This window comes from Physcomitrium patens, chromosome 6, assembly GCF_059467195.1.
Source record: "Physcomitrium patens ecotype Gransden chromosome 6, ASM5946719v1, whole genome shotgun sequence".
Lineage (NCBI taxonomy): Eukaryota > Viridiplantae > Streptophyta > Bryopsida > Funariales > Funariaceae > Physcomitrium > Physcomitrium patens.
The window spans coordinates 2,481,316-2,496,460 of record NC_143415.1 but is presented as its reverse complement, the minus strand read 5'-3'; the positions used below and the strand labels follow the sequence as shown (position 1 = coordinate 2,496,460).

The 15,145-nt window shown below is 37.4% G+C and overlaps 1 protein-coding gene across 3 annotated transcripts; it reads left to right on the top strand.

Annotated features, from left to right (window-relative positions):
- Positions 1–7,753: 7,753 nt before the first annotated feature.
- Positions 7,754–12,655, top strand: LOC112283931 (uncharacterized). 3 transcript variants are annotated; one of them, XM_024523341.3, is made up of 6 exons: positions 7,754–8,066; positions 8,207–8,289; positions 10,441–10,523; positions 10,734–10,829; positions 11,106–11,196; positions 11,353–12,655. In XM_024523341.3, exons 3-6 carry the CDS (start codon positions 10,509–10,511, stop codon positions 11,913–11,915), a joined length of 765 nt encoding a protein of 254 aa, XP_024379109.1. In that variant the 5' UTR covers positions 7,754–8,066; positions 8,207–8,289; positions 10,441–10,508; the 3' UTR covers positions 11,916–12,655. The 3 variants fall into 3 exon arrangements, with proteins under 3 accessions (XP_024379109.1, XP_024379108.1, XP_024379107.1); XM_024523340.3 differs by having other exon boundaries at positions 7,923–8,070; XM_024523339.3 differs by lacking the exons at positions 7,754–8,066; positions 8,207–8,289 and adding an exon at positions 8,952–9,446.
- The last annotated feature ends 2,490 nt before the right edge of the window (positions 12,656–15,145 follow it).

Sequence of the window (15,145 nt, the reverse complement as noted above, 5' to 3'; positions counted from 1 at the left end):
TGTGTATCAAACTCCCAGAACTACAAGAAGGAGTAACAGAGGTATCAACAATATGCTCCACCGACGTCATTGAACCAAATATCCTCCGTACCAACTGGACAAGCAGGATCATTTTCTAATCCTATATGGAACAAGCTTAGTAGGTATATATCAATGGAGACATCTAATATGCCAGATGGAGGTGCAAGAAGACCACTTCATTATTTTCGTTGCAGACAGATTGGTCATTATGCCAAAGAATGTCCCAATCCCAGAGCCAGTGATGATTATGCACTGGTATGTACAAATTGCAAGCAGTCGGGACATACTTTTTAGCAATGTAATGCTCCATTCAATTTCAATAATCGAGATCAGCAGATCCAAAGCCAAAGAACAATGGAGGAGATAAATCAAAGTCCTCAAGATTCACCAATCCATCAAATAGAAGTAGTCCAAGCTATCCTTACAAATAGTCAGCAAAAGAAAAAAAAAAACCAATTCAATATTTGGGTGATATTGAAGTAAAGGGCCAATTGGACCCAATTATGGGGCCATCCAATCCAGGTCCTGACATAGGCTCCTTACTCAATATAAGACCTGAATCGGTTATGCATCCCAATGAGGTACCAATTACGAAGGCTTTGGTTTGGTATCAAGCTGTTCCGTTCTCTACACAGTTTTAAAAAACGTCTTTTTTGTTGAAAGATCCTCTTAGAGGCATGAATTCTAAGGAATCAATATCAGTCCAATTGGGAGAAGAATCTTACCCATTGAAAGAACCAATTTTACAAGCTCCATCAAATTCAATTCTAATAGCTTTACCAATTTTTAATATAGAAAAAATCAATTTATCTGCATCGATATCTAGGACTAAGAAGAAGAAACGGACATTGGAAATTATGACTAATACAGAACCATATAATATTCTAAAAGATCTGGGTACCATACAATCCACTATTTCTATGAAGCAACTATTAGTAGTAGCACATGAGTGCTGAAGTATCTTGAATTCCTCATTAATTCATTGCAAATCTTGAAATAAAGAAATCCAAGAAGTAAGTTTGAATCCTGATCTGGGTGCATCAATGATTGATGTCTCAATTGATGGAGTATTATTATCGGGAGTGCAAGTAGACGGAGGATCTAGTGTAAATCTTATGAATGTTGCTACAATAGAAGAATTGGGTTTGGATCACTTATTGCCTACTACAGTAGTTTTGAGAATGGCTGATTCTAGTCAAGTTAAACTTATGGATATTTTACGAAGTATTGATACAGTAATTATGGGGATTACCTATAAAATTTATTATATTATTTTTTGATTGTAAAGCTCTATATTGTTATATCCAATTTTATTGGAGCGATCGTAGTTGTATCAAATTAAAGCTCAAAATGACTGAGGCCTTGGTACATTGACGATTGAGAAAGGTAATGATAAAATTGTGCTGCAAATGTACCCTGTCCAATATCACGTTGTCACTTCAGATTTCTTGTCGAATTGTAAAGATTGTTCTACAGAAGAAGAAATTGGTGCATCTGACCCAATTTATGTTGATGTAAGGCAAGTTATTGAGCACACTAGAATAAAATATCAGTGCATGGGATCGAAAGAGTACTTAGTTCCTCCAGATGTTATTGATGATTCTGATCATATGATTGAATATTGGATGAATAGACAGGATGTTAATTATGTTAGTGCTATGGAACTGGAGTTAAAAAGTTCTAATGTGTCGGATTTTATGAAAGATTTTTGAATTGAGCAGAATATTATTCTAGTAACTCCTGAAATTCCATGATTTCAATCAATTAATTTAGGTACAAGGCAGGCTTTCCAAATCATTTAGACTTACGACGGTATAAAAGGTAAGGAGAAAGAAATTTTGATGGAATACTTTTTAACGCATAAAATTACTTTTGTATGGTCGTATGTGGATTTGAAAGGAATTCAAGCCGAAATTTGTGAGCATCGAATTATATTAGAAGAAGATGCTATACTAGTATGCCAAAGACAACATCGGCTTAATCCAAAATACTCACTCATGGTAAAACAAGAACTAGATAAACTCTTCGAGGTTGGATTTATCTATCTACTTTCTTTCAGTGAATGGGTTTTACCAATTGTTATGGTACCAAAAAAGAATGGAAAAGTTTACATTTGTCAAGTTTTCTTAAAATTAAATACGGCTACCAAAAAGGATTATTTTCCTTCATCATTCACGAATAGTATATTGAATGTTATCGTGGGACATGAATATTATTTATTTCTTGATGGATTCTCTGGTTATAATCAAGTTAAGATTTCAAAAGACGACCAATTAAAAACTACTTTTACTACAGATTGAGGGACCTTTGCCTATAAGGTTATGCCATTTGGGCTTTATAATGCACCAGCTACATTTCAAAGGTTAATGATGCAAGTGTTCCAAGATTATCTACAAATTTCAATGGAAATATTTCTAGATGATTTCTATACATTTAGTACGAGAGCCATGCATTTAAAATGTCTCGGTCAATGTTTAAATCAATGTGCCAAATATGGAATTTCTTTAAATTCAAAAAAGTATCAATTTGGTGTACCTTCTGGTAAACTGTTGGATCATATAGTTTTGATGGCAGGCATTGCTATAGATCTGGATAAAATAAAGATTATAATAGAATTAAAGCAATTAGACACTGTTACGGGTGTTCAAGTATTTGTCGACCATATCAATTATTATCGGCAATTTATCTATCTATTCATAGTTATATGCCTTTTTTTGCCAAATCTCTTGAAGAAACCACCAACCAATGGAATCAATCTATTTTGGACAAAGGAATGTACAATTGCATTTGAAACATTGAAACAGAAATTGGTTTCAGCACCAATATTGGTGGCACCTTGTTGGACAAAATCATTCCAAGTTTATGTGGATGCATCTAATGTCGCGATTGGTTTTATGCTAAGCCAAAAAGATGACCAAGATTTTGATCACCCTATTTATTATGCAAGTTGTCAATTGATAGCAACTGAAAGAAATTATACAACAACCGAAAGAGAAGCATTAAGGATGATTTATTCCATACAAAAGTTTTGACATTATCTTCTTGGTTATAAATTTGTTTTTCATGTTGACCATGATGCTTTAAAATATATGATTAATAAGCCTCAATTGAGTGGTCGTATTGCATGATGGATTTTACTCTTACAGGAATTTGATTTTACTATTCAGGTAAGACTAGGAAAATCACATTCCAATGCGGACCATTTATCTTGGTTATCCAATATATTGGATAATGATTCTATTAATGATGCACTATCCAATGCGGAACTGTTTGTGGTAGATGTAATTACTCCAGAGTATAGTGAAATAATTCAGTACTTGACATTTCAAACCTTCCCACCTAATTTTAATGAAAAGCTCAAACAACGCTTAATATTAAAATGTACATTTTATACGATGATTGGTGAAGTTTTATATAAACAAGGTAAGGATGGAGTTTTGTGATACTATATTTATCAGATTGAAGTGCGTACTATATTGGCAGGTTGCCACTTGGATAGTCGTGGTGGACATTTTGTGGAGGACAACATGGCTTGTAAAGCTTTACAGGCTGGTTATTGGTGGCCAACAACGTTTGTAGATGCCTATCAATTTGTCCATCATTGTGACCCATATCAGAGAATGGGTCGACCTACTGGAACTTCAACAATATCATTGGTACCAATTCTAGCTCAAGTGCCTTTTGAAAAATGGGAAATTGATTTTGTGGGACCAATTATACCAGCCTTGAGAAATGAACAAAAATGGTATATACTAGTAGCAACGGATTATGTAATAAAATGGGTTGAAGCCGTAGCTATGAAAACCAATAGTGCAAGTACAGTAGCAACTTTTTTGTATGAACATATTATTACACGATTTGATTGTCTACAAAAATTGATTAGTGATCGAAGAACTCATTTAATAAATAGTACAATCAAAGCACTCATGGCTAAATACGAGATAAAACATCGAAAGACTACACCGTATCATCCTAGAGTCAATGGACAAATAGAAAAGACTAATAGAATTTTATGTAAAATCTTAATAAAAATAGTTTCAAGAGCGGGAACAGATTGGGACACTAAGTTGTTTGCAACTTTATGGGCATACCATACTGCGTATAAAGTTACTACCAATGCTACCCCTTTCCAATTGGTTTATGGTCAGGAAGCAATATTACCTATTGAATTGGAAGTCCAAAGTTTACGAATTACTATAAATAATAGATTGGAAGATCAGGATTCATTACGGCACCATTTAGAAGAATTAAAAAAATTAGATGAAACTAGAGCCAATGCATTAATGATAATGGAAACTACACAAAAATAAAGGAAGACTTATTATGATAGTAAGCTTAGACCAAAGACTTTTATGCCAAATGATTTGGTACTTCTTTATGATAGTCAATTTAAAAAAATTCCAAAAAAATTTCAAGTTCAATGGCATGGGCCATATCAAGTTATTGATGAATTTCTAAATGATTCAGTACAATTGGAAGATTTTATGGATACTAAATTTACGACACGGATCAATGGCAATCGGCTTAAACTTTACTATACATAAATCCGGGACAGATTTTCTGTTATAAAAAGGGGGAGGTTAAATAATCATGATGATAGGATATTTCATCATGACGAATCATGGAAAATAAGGGAGAATTGATCAAATTGATTGGACCATAGTAAGAAGTAGGAGGGGGGCTCTTGACAAGCATCATATTTTCTTTTGTGGTTAAGGAGAAGATGGCAAACATGGTGTCTGAGAAAGCAAGGTTGGAGACTGATTGGAAGGAACGACAAGAGTGGCTGCAGGTAGAGGTTGCGATGTTGCAGACTAAACTAGCTGCATTAGCAAAGGAGGCCAATAATTTAGTGTGGATTAATATGCCAATTTCAGCAACAACACCTTTGGAGATACCTTTGAAATCGACAGAAGAATGGCAGAAGATGTTGGAAGAGCGTAACAACCAAATTACCAACGTGAGTCTCAGGTATGGGAATTGGATTTGTTGAATGAAGATCTGATGACGTGTTTGGATGAAGAACCCTCGAATATCGAGGCAGACAACGAAGATGTAGTAGAGAAGAAGATCACCAATTCAAAGGGTGGTAAGCAAACGCCATTGATTGAAGAAGCCAACGTTGCTACGTCTTTATAAGTTGAGGCTAAATAATGTTTGTGAGAACGCTGCACAATTAGGAGTGGGGCTATGTAAAATAGGCAAATAAACTTTGTGATAAGTTGTTGGTTGGTTATTGATAACCTTGAGAATTATACTGATGGTTAGGCAGTTTAGTTGGTAACAATAGGTTGTTGGTGAAATAAATGGTTAAGAATTCAAAGGATCATAACCTTTAGAATCTGCTGGCCGACAGATCATCTTTTTGGTAGGATAAAGAGGTTGAAGAAAGAGAGATCAAAGTCAGACTGTAAGAGTCGTAAGTCGAGAGCCAGACTGTGAGAGTCATAAGCCAAGATCCAGACTATAAGTGTCATAAGCTAGGATTAGCTTGGTCCTATTTCTTTGTTTTCTTTGCTTTTATTATTTTCTGATGAAGAATTGTGATTGAAAGAAGTATTATTGAAACTGTGATTAGAATATTGTGGAATATAATTTTGGACTGATCATTTTGGAAAAAATCTGTGACCTTGAGAATTGAGATTATCGAATTGTATTGTATTAAGTGAAGATATTAAATTCTGTGTGATGAATTGAAAAACTGAATATAATAAGTAAGCTGGAGATGAGTAATTAAATATATATAAACCACAAAGAGAATAAGTGGGAGATGAACGAATAAGAATATGGAAGTATTGTTGAATTGATAGTCGTAGAATGGATTATGCATTGAATTAAGATGGAAGTAGTAAGCCTTGGTGTTTTGTAGTTTGATAATTGATTTCAAATAAGCAAAGTACAGTCAATTGTGACACTAACAAACCCAATTCATATAATCAGTCTTTCGCCATGTTCGAACCCACTTCTATTAGTTTAATTGCTTTGGTATACTGAAGCTTGAACACAACGAGAATAACAATATAGAATATTACTCAAGTCAAATAGAAGAAAAGACTTGAGAACAAAGAAACTACCAAGAACAATATTAGTTTAGAAGAGGGTAATTTGCAACTTCTAATATGCTTATGTCTTAATAAGAAAAAATATTTTTTTTAGAAGATATTGATTTATTTTTATCTACTTTTACTTACTTCTATTTAATCATTTAGGTAATTACTAGAATAAGTATGTATGTTCATGATAGTATGTGCGTGACACAATATGCCAAAATATTCTTATTGATGTACCAAATATAAAATAGCTTTGTAGTTAAAAGAAAAATAATTTGTAATGCAAACATAAGCATAAGCTTACAATCAATTATAAGGATCTTCGGCATAATTCTATCAACAAAAAGATTTTGCATTTATTCAAAAATCCAAGTATAATTTTTTTTTTCTTCCTTCAAAAATCAAAAACAAGAAAAATCAAAGAATTTAGTGATATCACATCCATAACATGTAGCAAAAACATACAAATTATATTAGTCTTTGAGCAACAATCTATTGAGAAGACATAAAGATAATTGCAAGTTAAGCAAATTGAAGTTAGATGACCAAAAAAGAATTGTATTAAGAAATTTTTTTTGGTATCACATATGGAGTCAAATTCATATATATATATATATATATATATATATATATTTGATGAAATAGCCAACATGTTGCCATAATCATTTCTAATGGAGGTTAATACCATACTTCGCCTAGTTTTTGCAACAAGAAGACTCCAGACACACATGTACATACAAGGACTAAAGTGGTATATTATAAGATGAGTAGACATATCTATTGTCTTTGGATGATTGTATATGCCAATTTTTACTAAGCACACTTATTTTTCTAATATTTTATTATATCATGTAATAGCTTTAAAGAGGCAATTGGTGAAGTTAGTTTGTTGGCACCACATCCAATTTTACTTTTGCCAATATACCACCCTCCTTCCCCTTTCTCCCTCCTTGTCACATTTGAACCAAACTTTGTTGTTGCATATTGATTGCTTCTTAACAATGATGTAACTATAGGAAAGTGCAAATTATCGAATGTTAGTGATGAAATATTTGAGTGAATTATATTGGCTATTAAGAGGATAATTTATGTTACTTGTTCTTTTTACTATTCTCTATCTTCTTCTATCTTCAATTTTCTACCTTATTCTATGTCCATTTTTGTAGCTTGTTCTCACTCTCATTGCCTTAGCACATCACTTAATCATGGACTTTAATATAGCAATAATACCTTGGCAAGTATTAAAAAAAAAAAAAAAAAAAAAAAAAAAATCAAGAAAAAGACAATTCTGGAAACTGGGGTTTCAAAAAAGAGCCTCTACAATTCAAATTGGGTTTTAGAAACAGAATCCAAAAATAATAATCTTTTGGGGAGTTTTGTTTGCAAGACCCCGAAGAGGCACTACCTCTCAACCCCACTCATTGATCACTGCAAGGAGGTGCTTCACCTATCTGGTACCCCCACCCAGTTGTGGCAGGTGTTAGTTAAGGTGTAGCAATATCAATTCTTTGAATATATATATATATATATATATATACACATACATGTATACTTTCCATTCCATTCTCTGGGGTAGGCAGTGGTGCAGTTCCTGGCTTCCGGCACTCATTCATCCATCTTTTCATCCACCTAGAATTTATTGATGCATTCCTCGGTTCCTCCGCCCGAATGGAATGCGTGCAGCTGTGGGTTTGCAGTGCCCAAAGGAGGGAGAGAAGGGGAGGAGGTGCACAGCTATTGTGTGGGCTTTGACCTCACTTGGGGGCTGGCATGTGTGCCTGCTGCGCCGCATCCACGCACCTACCAAGCCAGGCAGGAAGGAAGGCAGGGTGGTCACACACCCTGCAGAGTTTGGAGCTGGGGCTTCAGTGCCACTCTGCTGCTCCGGTTGGCCTTGAGGAGATCGCTAGAGTGTGATATGTCCAGGCGATTGGCGTGCTGTCCAGGGAATAGCTCTACCGTGTGTGTAGTTTCCCCAATTCTCTGACCGCGCAAGTAGGTACAAATCGTCAAGACAAAACAATGCTTTGTCTTCACAATAACTTCTGAATTCAATCTTATGGTTCTTTTACCTTATCTCGGTTGCATATGTTATCGAGTTGTTTGACCGTACCATGACACTTCAATCTTCACAGGTGGTGAGTTTAGCTTGCGGGGGGCATTTTTTTTGAGAGCATGATGCATGTATTCCATCATTCGGACAATTTCGTATCACCATGTGAGTTTCCATGCCATCTGATTCTTAAGGTTGCACTTCAACTGCATCGTTGCAGTGATTGAAGCCTGTCTCACTGTGCCGGAGAGTGCTTGATTACAATCTGGATCTGTTTGGAAGGATGTATGTTTCAGCAGTTGGCGTGCAGTTTTCGACTAACAGGATTACCAAGTCGGTAGTGCATCCCTTGGTAATATTCATGTCTGTCCTCGTGAAAGAAGGATTACTTCTTTAAAATCATTCACACGAGACAGACTTGCCTCCTGAAAATAAAAGTTAACTAGTGAGGGAGTTAGAAGGACGCGAGGAATACGAATACCTACACGTAAGGTCAACAGCACTTATGCAGAAATGCAACATTCTAGGACATGGTGCATATTGTTCAACCTTAACGTCCCCAGCTAGCCCCCCACAGGAACACACGTCATACCCTATTCTGGGAGGTCTAAACTGATAAAATAGCATCAAGCAATCTTATTTAATGGAACGTGCTCCTCCAGTCAAACTAAACGATACAAAGTAAGCAGAGGAGCAGCGTCTATCTCGGCAGACGAATAGGCTGCAGACGCAAGCCTTGTGGATGCTTGACCGGGTCACGGTTACAAGAGGCGCTCCTCACCTCCACATCGACTACGCAAGCCAAAGCTTGTACTATCAGCTCTGGAGACTGATGAGGGCTACGTATAGTACCCAGTTCAAATTATCTAATTGATTTGCCTGATCTAATTTGCGCCGATAAAGAAGGTGCCTGCTGATGCAAAACGCTTGGTCCAGTATGTAGGCCAACTTTGAATTTTTTAAACCACATGGCCAGTTGTTCTCGGTTTCCTTCACCTTTTCAGGCGTGCTGTCGCTCCGTCCTTGCTCCGAGCCTATCTCTATGCTCATCTTTGTTTCTAGTCAAACTGCGATATTTGGTATGTGGGTAGGGGTGGTGACGCGACAAGTTTGGTTTCCTAGCTGGTTCAAGCGGACTTAATGAGGCAGTTGAGACAGCCACTGTGGCCAACGGGGATTGTTTTTTGAACTGCAAGATTATCTAGTTACAACCTTGAGCTAGGATCCGCTTCGCAAGGGATTCTGCTCATTGCGTTTGTGGGGTTTGATTGCTTGCATCTTGGAAGCGCAGTGGGGACTTGTAGCGAGACTAGGCTCAAGCAGTAAGATCACAACCTGAGCTTCTGAAATCCCATGATGCCGACTCTACTTGGGCTCCCCACACGCCTAACGATGTCTAGGACTGCATGATTGAGTGTTCTTTCACTAACCTAGTAAATTGATCAACGTCGGCTTTGCTGCAATTCATTTTGTCCAGTTCTCTTCGCTGAGTCTGAGTAGCTACTCGTTGCAAGCGGCAGGCTCTACGAACCTGTTTGAACTACTACCTTGCAAACTTGAGTCATCTTGAGGACTTGCTAGAGTGTGCTGTATTTTTACGATATATTGTATCTCAGATACATCACTTGGAAGAGAGCTTTCCGTCTAAGTGATGTTTAGATCCTTGTAAGAATCTTGGTGGCTGAAATTATCACTAGTTTGGATATGGATGCTGGTCTCACTCGTGTTCGGGCCCGCTGCCAGGTTCATGCTTGTTAGTCAGATAATTTACCTTGATGTTAACTTACACGAACACAGGAATCTCATCTATGCGCACGCGTGATTTCTTGTTGAAGATGTACTGTATCGTTTCCCTTCCTTCAAAGCAGTACAATTTGAATCTTTACCACGGTCCCCATACTGCTTCGATGGTTGTCCCGGTCTTAACGACCAGTCGTTCGGACTGACTGCAGTACGTTGTGTCAGGGTGTTTTGAAAGGCTTAAGTTCTAGTGCTGGAATTACGGAATAGTTTGAGTTTGGGGTTTTGCTTGTGAGGAAATCTCGTCATTAATGCTGGATTGGAGTTCTCTCTTGACTCGGGGCTTGTTACAAAAAGCCCTAGTTACCGTGGCTTCAATTGTATGGAATCCGAGCCAACAGTATTTGATGATAGATACAATTTGGAAATGCTTTTCTTTGCCAGGCCATACTAATCTCCAAACTTTGGAAATGCATAATCTGATACTCTCATGTCCTCTTTTTTCTTACCATATCCGCTTTTATAAGTTTTTCACCCGATTATTGAATTTTAAGGCAAACCTTGGATCTCCAACAGAACGTTCGTCTTACTGTCGAGCTATTAGTGGATAGCCGTTGAATTGCAAGCTCTTGGGACGAATTGGGATGGAGAACCAAGAGGTACGATGACAGTGATGCTCAAGTTAACTCTTCTTCCTTGGATCGAACCCTTGATAGATTCAGTTTTACGTAAGTTGTCTCATGTAGCATACTCGGTGAGATAGTGTTGTGTATTGCCCGATTGGCACTTTTGTGTGGAATGGTTTCGCTCGGACTGGAGTTGAGGCGCTGTGACACAAGTCGAACTGTGTCATATGTGCACATGTGCAGGTGTTCACTTACTTCACTGGAGGTCCACCTCCTAATTGGCTGGAAAGCAATTCTTGGTATGCCCCAGTTAAAGTTGCCCCTGCTGAGACAATGCCGGTATGTCTTCTATCTGCTACTCATGCACTGTGTTCGTCTCCTTGCCTGTAGTCTCCGATGGTCTGCAAATGCACATTTTTGTATAATCGTTTCTGGGTATGTAAGTGACCAAGATGCCACTTGCTATAGTTGAATGGCATCTGAGAGTAGAAGCTTTTTCCTGAGGTAGGCAGCAAGAGCTCAGATATGGAGCTAATTGCTTCCAGTTTTTCGTGGAAGTGAATGAATGTATTGAATAGTTGATTAGACTCTGGGAATGGCAATTGTGCGTTGCAGTTGGTGGGACTGAAGAAGCTGGATTTGAAGGTGGGCATGTGTTGCATGAAATGCGCGGAGATTATTTCGGAAGAAATCAGAGAAGTACCTGGTGAGCATCAAAGTACTACTCAGATTGTACGAATAACAGAGTGGGAAGGATTAACTACTATACAGAGGAAGGATGGATAAGGATTGCCATTCATGCTTACGAAGTTCTATGGCATGTTGGTCCAAGCCACCGAGGATTTATGCTAGTGCTGTGCAGGAGTGTTAGATGTGCAGTGCGACTACTCCTCGAATAAAGTCACGGTGATTGGGAAACCATACCCACCCGACGTTCTGAAAAGGGCGAAGAAAATCGACAAAAAGGCACATTTCTGGCCTCCATCCCCACCAGCTCCCAAAGAAGAGGCGAACAAGGCAGAGGCGAAGAAGAAGGAAGTAAAGGTCGAGAAAAAGGAAGAGAAAGTGAATGAGGAGGAAAAGAAGGAAAAAAAAGAGGAGAAGCAAGAGAAAAAAGAAGAGGGAGGGGGAAAGGAGAAGAAAGAGGACAAACCCAAAGGACCAGCACCAGCACCACCTCCTCAAGCAGTCCAGTACCCTCCTTATGAATATTTGGTGTCGCGGTACCCGAGCTTCGACTATCATCCGAGCCAATCCTACAACCCTCTCCTGCCATACAACCCCTACCCCAACTCACGCCAGCTCTTCTATGACTGGCCTCACTTCCGCACAGCTGAAGGAGCAGAGGCCGCGTTTGTGCCGCCTCCAAAACCCGTTCCTTACCAGACTGTCAGCGACTTGTGGAACATCTTCCAACCGCCGTAATGGCGTGCAGTTGACGACTGTGGGTCTCTTCCGCTTCCATGCATCATCATCGTATTGGATGGCGGACTGACACTGGGTTCGCGTGCGTCTCGGAGGGGAGAGAGAATTAGTGATGAAGAGGTGCACTTACTCGCAGACCACCCTCAGCCAGCCAGTTAGCCAGCCAGAAGTGGGAGAGTCGGGGTGGCAGCATTCGTAGAGGTTCCAAACATTGGCTTTGATTGCAGCAGCAGCAGCTCTGGGGCCCATGCGGGGAGCCGCCTCACAACACATGCACCAGTAAGTGTAAGTGAATGTTGTTATGTAGTGTGTGCTGAGCTGGGACAAGCGGCAGTGCCCAGGGAGGGCTCCATCCAGCCAGCCATCCCCCGGCAACAAAACCACTCCCCGTGACCGACTCCTACTTTAATTTACTTTACTCTACTCTACTCTCTTAGTAGAGTTCGCCACGCCCCAGTAGCTAATCAGGCTTTGCCCCTGCAGCCGCAGAGTAGTCTCCAGATATCCGGAGCTGAGATTTGCTAATTCATTCTCTTCACGTGTTTACCTTTGCTTCATCTTTCAAACAATCCTATTTACAATCTTCAAAGAGAAATGGGTAATAGCAAAGATATAGCACGGTTTAGGTGCATCTTGAATCTTTATAGGGGAAATCTCGTCCAACTTATGAGTAAAAAATCACATGAAATTTATTTGTGGAATTCAAAAAAGCCTTACAATACAATCTCTATTTAAAGGACTATGCACCAGTATTTCCACAAGTCTCAAGAGTTTCAGCCTCATATAGTGCCATCAATGCTTAGAATGAGAATTGCAGATGAGATGTTCTCTACCTTTAGTGACAGAGAAGGAAGAAAAGGTGAACAGTTAGTATGGGTACTGCAAGAAAGCAAACACAAACGTGATATAAGATACAGAAATGGAGAGATACAACTTGTTAGTGCTCTCATTGCTGCATGTCAGCAGAATTATAGCATATTCTCAAATAACATACTTCCTGAGGTAATGTATGGAATTAATGTTAAGGGTGATGAAGTGTCCATTATAAGGGTGGTGTTTACTGAAGAGTACATAGTGTCTCTATTTGGAGGACTTCCTGAACAGAAGCTTGAAGTAAAGAAGTATCCAAGCATAGGAGGATTGAGATTATCATCTTTTGAATCAAGAGTCGAAGTGCTTTCTTTGATGACTAAGTTAAGGAGACACGCTCTATCTATTGATACCAGTACTTAGTGTTTGACATAGCTAGCGCATTTTATGCTTTCACATCAACTACACCTCCTTTCTCTTTGAGGTAGAAAGAAGTGTTATACATACACCATGATCGCGGTAGGCTGTGCAGTTTGTTTGGACAAGACGCAGTACTGATAAGTATGCAGAAAAAAAAGCTTTTTTTGTTGTTATCTATATCAAAGATAATCCTTGAATCTGATCTACAGCATCTATAGTATACGAGTTCCTAACTAGATATTGTCGTAGAGACGATATATCTTTTACTTTCATTGTTGGGAACATATCCTTTGACCAGTACTTGTAGGTATCATACAGCTCCTTTATAGCAACTATACTCTTGTTGCTCTTCTCAACATTAGCGCTCAAGAACTGCCCAAAGATATCATTAGACACACGAATTGTCTCAGTGCAGTCCTTAACTTCGTCAGGCTCTTCAAGACCATAAGTTAGATATTGCTTGTACTCTTCTATTACTAATCTCATGAATACAGGAGCAAGCAAAGGAATCTTGTTGGAGAAGTTAATATCCTTCAAGTGTGTTGTAAGAGGATTGTGAGATGGTTCTATCTTATCAACAAACGTTGATACGAATGGCATTACTCTAACTCTACTCCACACTGCTTTATCAAACGTACTCATCTGTAGGATCCTGTTGGCAATGAGTACAAACTTTGCTGTCTGAGGTATGATAGCTCCTTCTTCGTACAATCCTCTAATATAGAGACTATCATTTCCTGTAAGCTCCTTCATAACACCAAGGTTAAGTTTGTCACCTTCATCAGGCTCTTGAACGAGAGCTATAAGTCTTCCTTTAAGCATTGCTAGCTCGGGAGTAGCTGCTGATGATTGTACTCTCTTTCCCATAAGCAATGATGTTGGCATCTTCACTGCATAGTCTCCAAACGCTCGTTCAACTAGAGAAACCATGACAGTCTTTCCGTTGTCTCCAGATCCTGACCATATAGAAAATATCTTGTTCGCATTTCTTCCTTCTAAACATGATGAGATGAACCTCATAAAGTATCTTCTTATGTCTTCGTTAGGGAACACCTTTGCTAAGAGATCAAGAACCTCATTAGTTGCTTCTGAGTTGTAATCAAGTGGTACAAATGGAATCCTAGATTATGCTTAGAATCAGTATTTCTTCCCTTATTATTGACTTGCAGTAAAGAAGAGTCAACACGGCCTATTCTGTAGATCTTGCAAGAAAACTCTCAACAAGAAAGCCCAATTTGGGGTACTTTTAAGATGCTTGTAGAACATCTTAAAAGCGATATGAATCTTCCTGAAGACGTTCTATAGTTTACTATAGAGCCTCAAAGAATTGTACCACAAGTTTATAAGAATCTCTATTGGGCTTTCTTTTTTACAAAATTAAGAAGTTAATTATTTTTAGAAAAAGAAAAAAAGAAAAACATAAAATATAAATACTAGAGTATTTTAAATAATTAAAAATAAATTAAATTAATGTTATTTTGATTATTACTTTTAAATATAAAACTGAAAATTATTTATATTTTAATAATTAGTTTACAATTCCTTTAAAAAAAATATTACTGTGTATTTTTAAAAAGAGAATTATTGATTCAAGATGATCAAATTCTAAATTTTATAGTTGGTGTAGTTTTATTTGTTAGTAAATCTTAAAAAACTCATAAATAAATTATAATATTATAGAAGATTTTAAAGCTTATAGATTATAACAAATTCAAATTCAAAAATATATATATATATATATATATATATATTTTATTTATTTATTTATACTTATGTAATTATATTTATATACAATTTAAAGTTATTACAAAAACTCAAAGTGCATATATTCAAAAAATAATATATATAATAATAAAAATAATAATATTTTATCTAATAATTGATTCCAACTTTTAAATCATCATCAAAGAATATTTAAAGCAAGCACAGAACTATTTTTTTCTATTTTTGAATACTTTATATCATAGTTAAAAATATTTCATTTATAAAACTATAAATGT

Excerpts from the sequence above, each read along its gene's own strand:
- LOC112283931 (XM_024523341.3), top strand. Across the intron at positions 10,830-11,105 it reads CCCCTGCTGAGACAATGCCG|TTGGTGGGACTGAAGAAGCT; the intron begins GTATGTCTTCTA and ends TGTGCGTTGCAG. Across the intron at positions 11,197-11,352 it reads AGAAATCAGAGAAGTACCTG|GAGTGTTAGATGTGCAGTGC; the intron begins GTGAGCATCAAA and ends AGTGCTGTGCAG.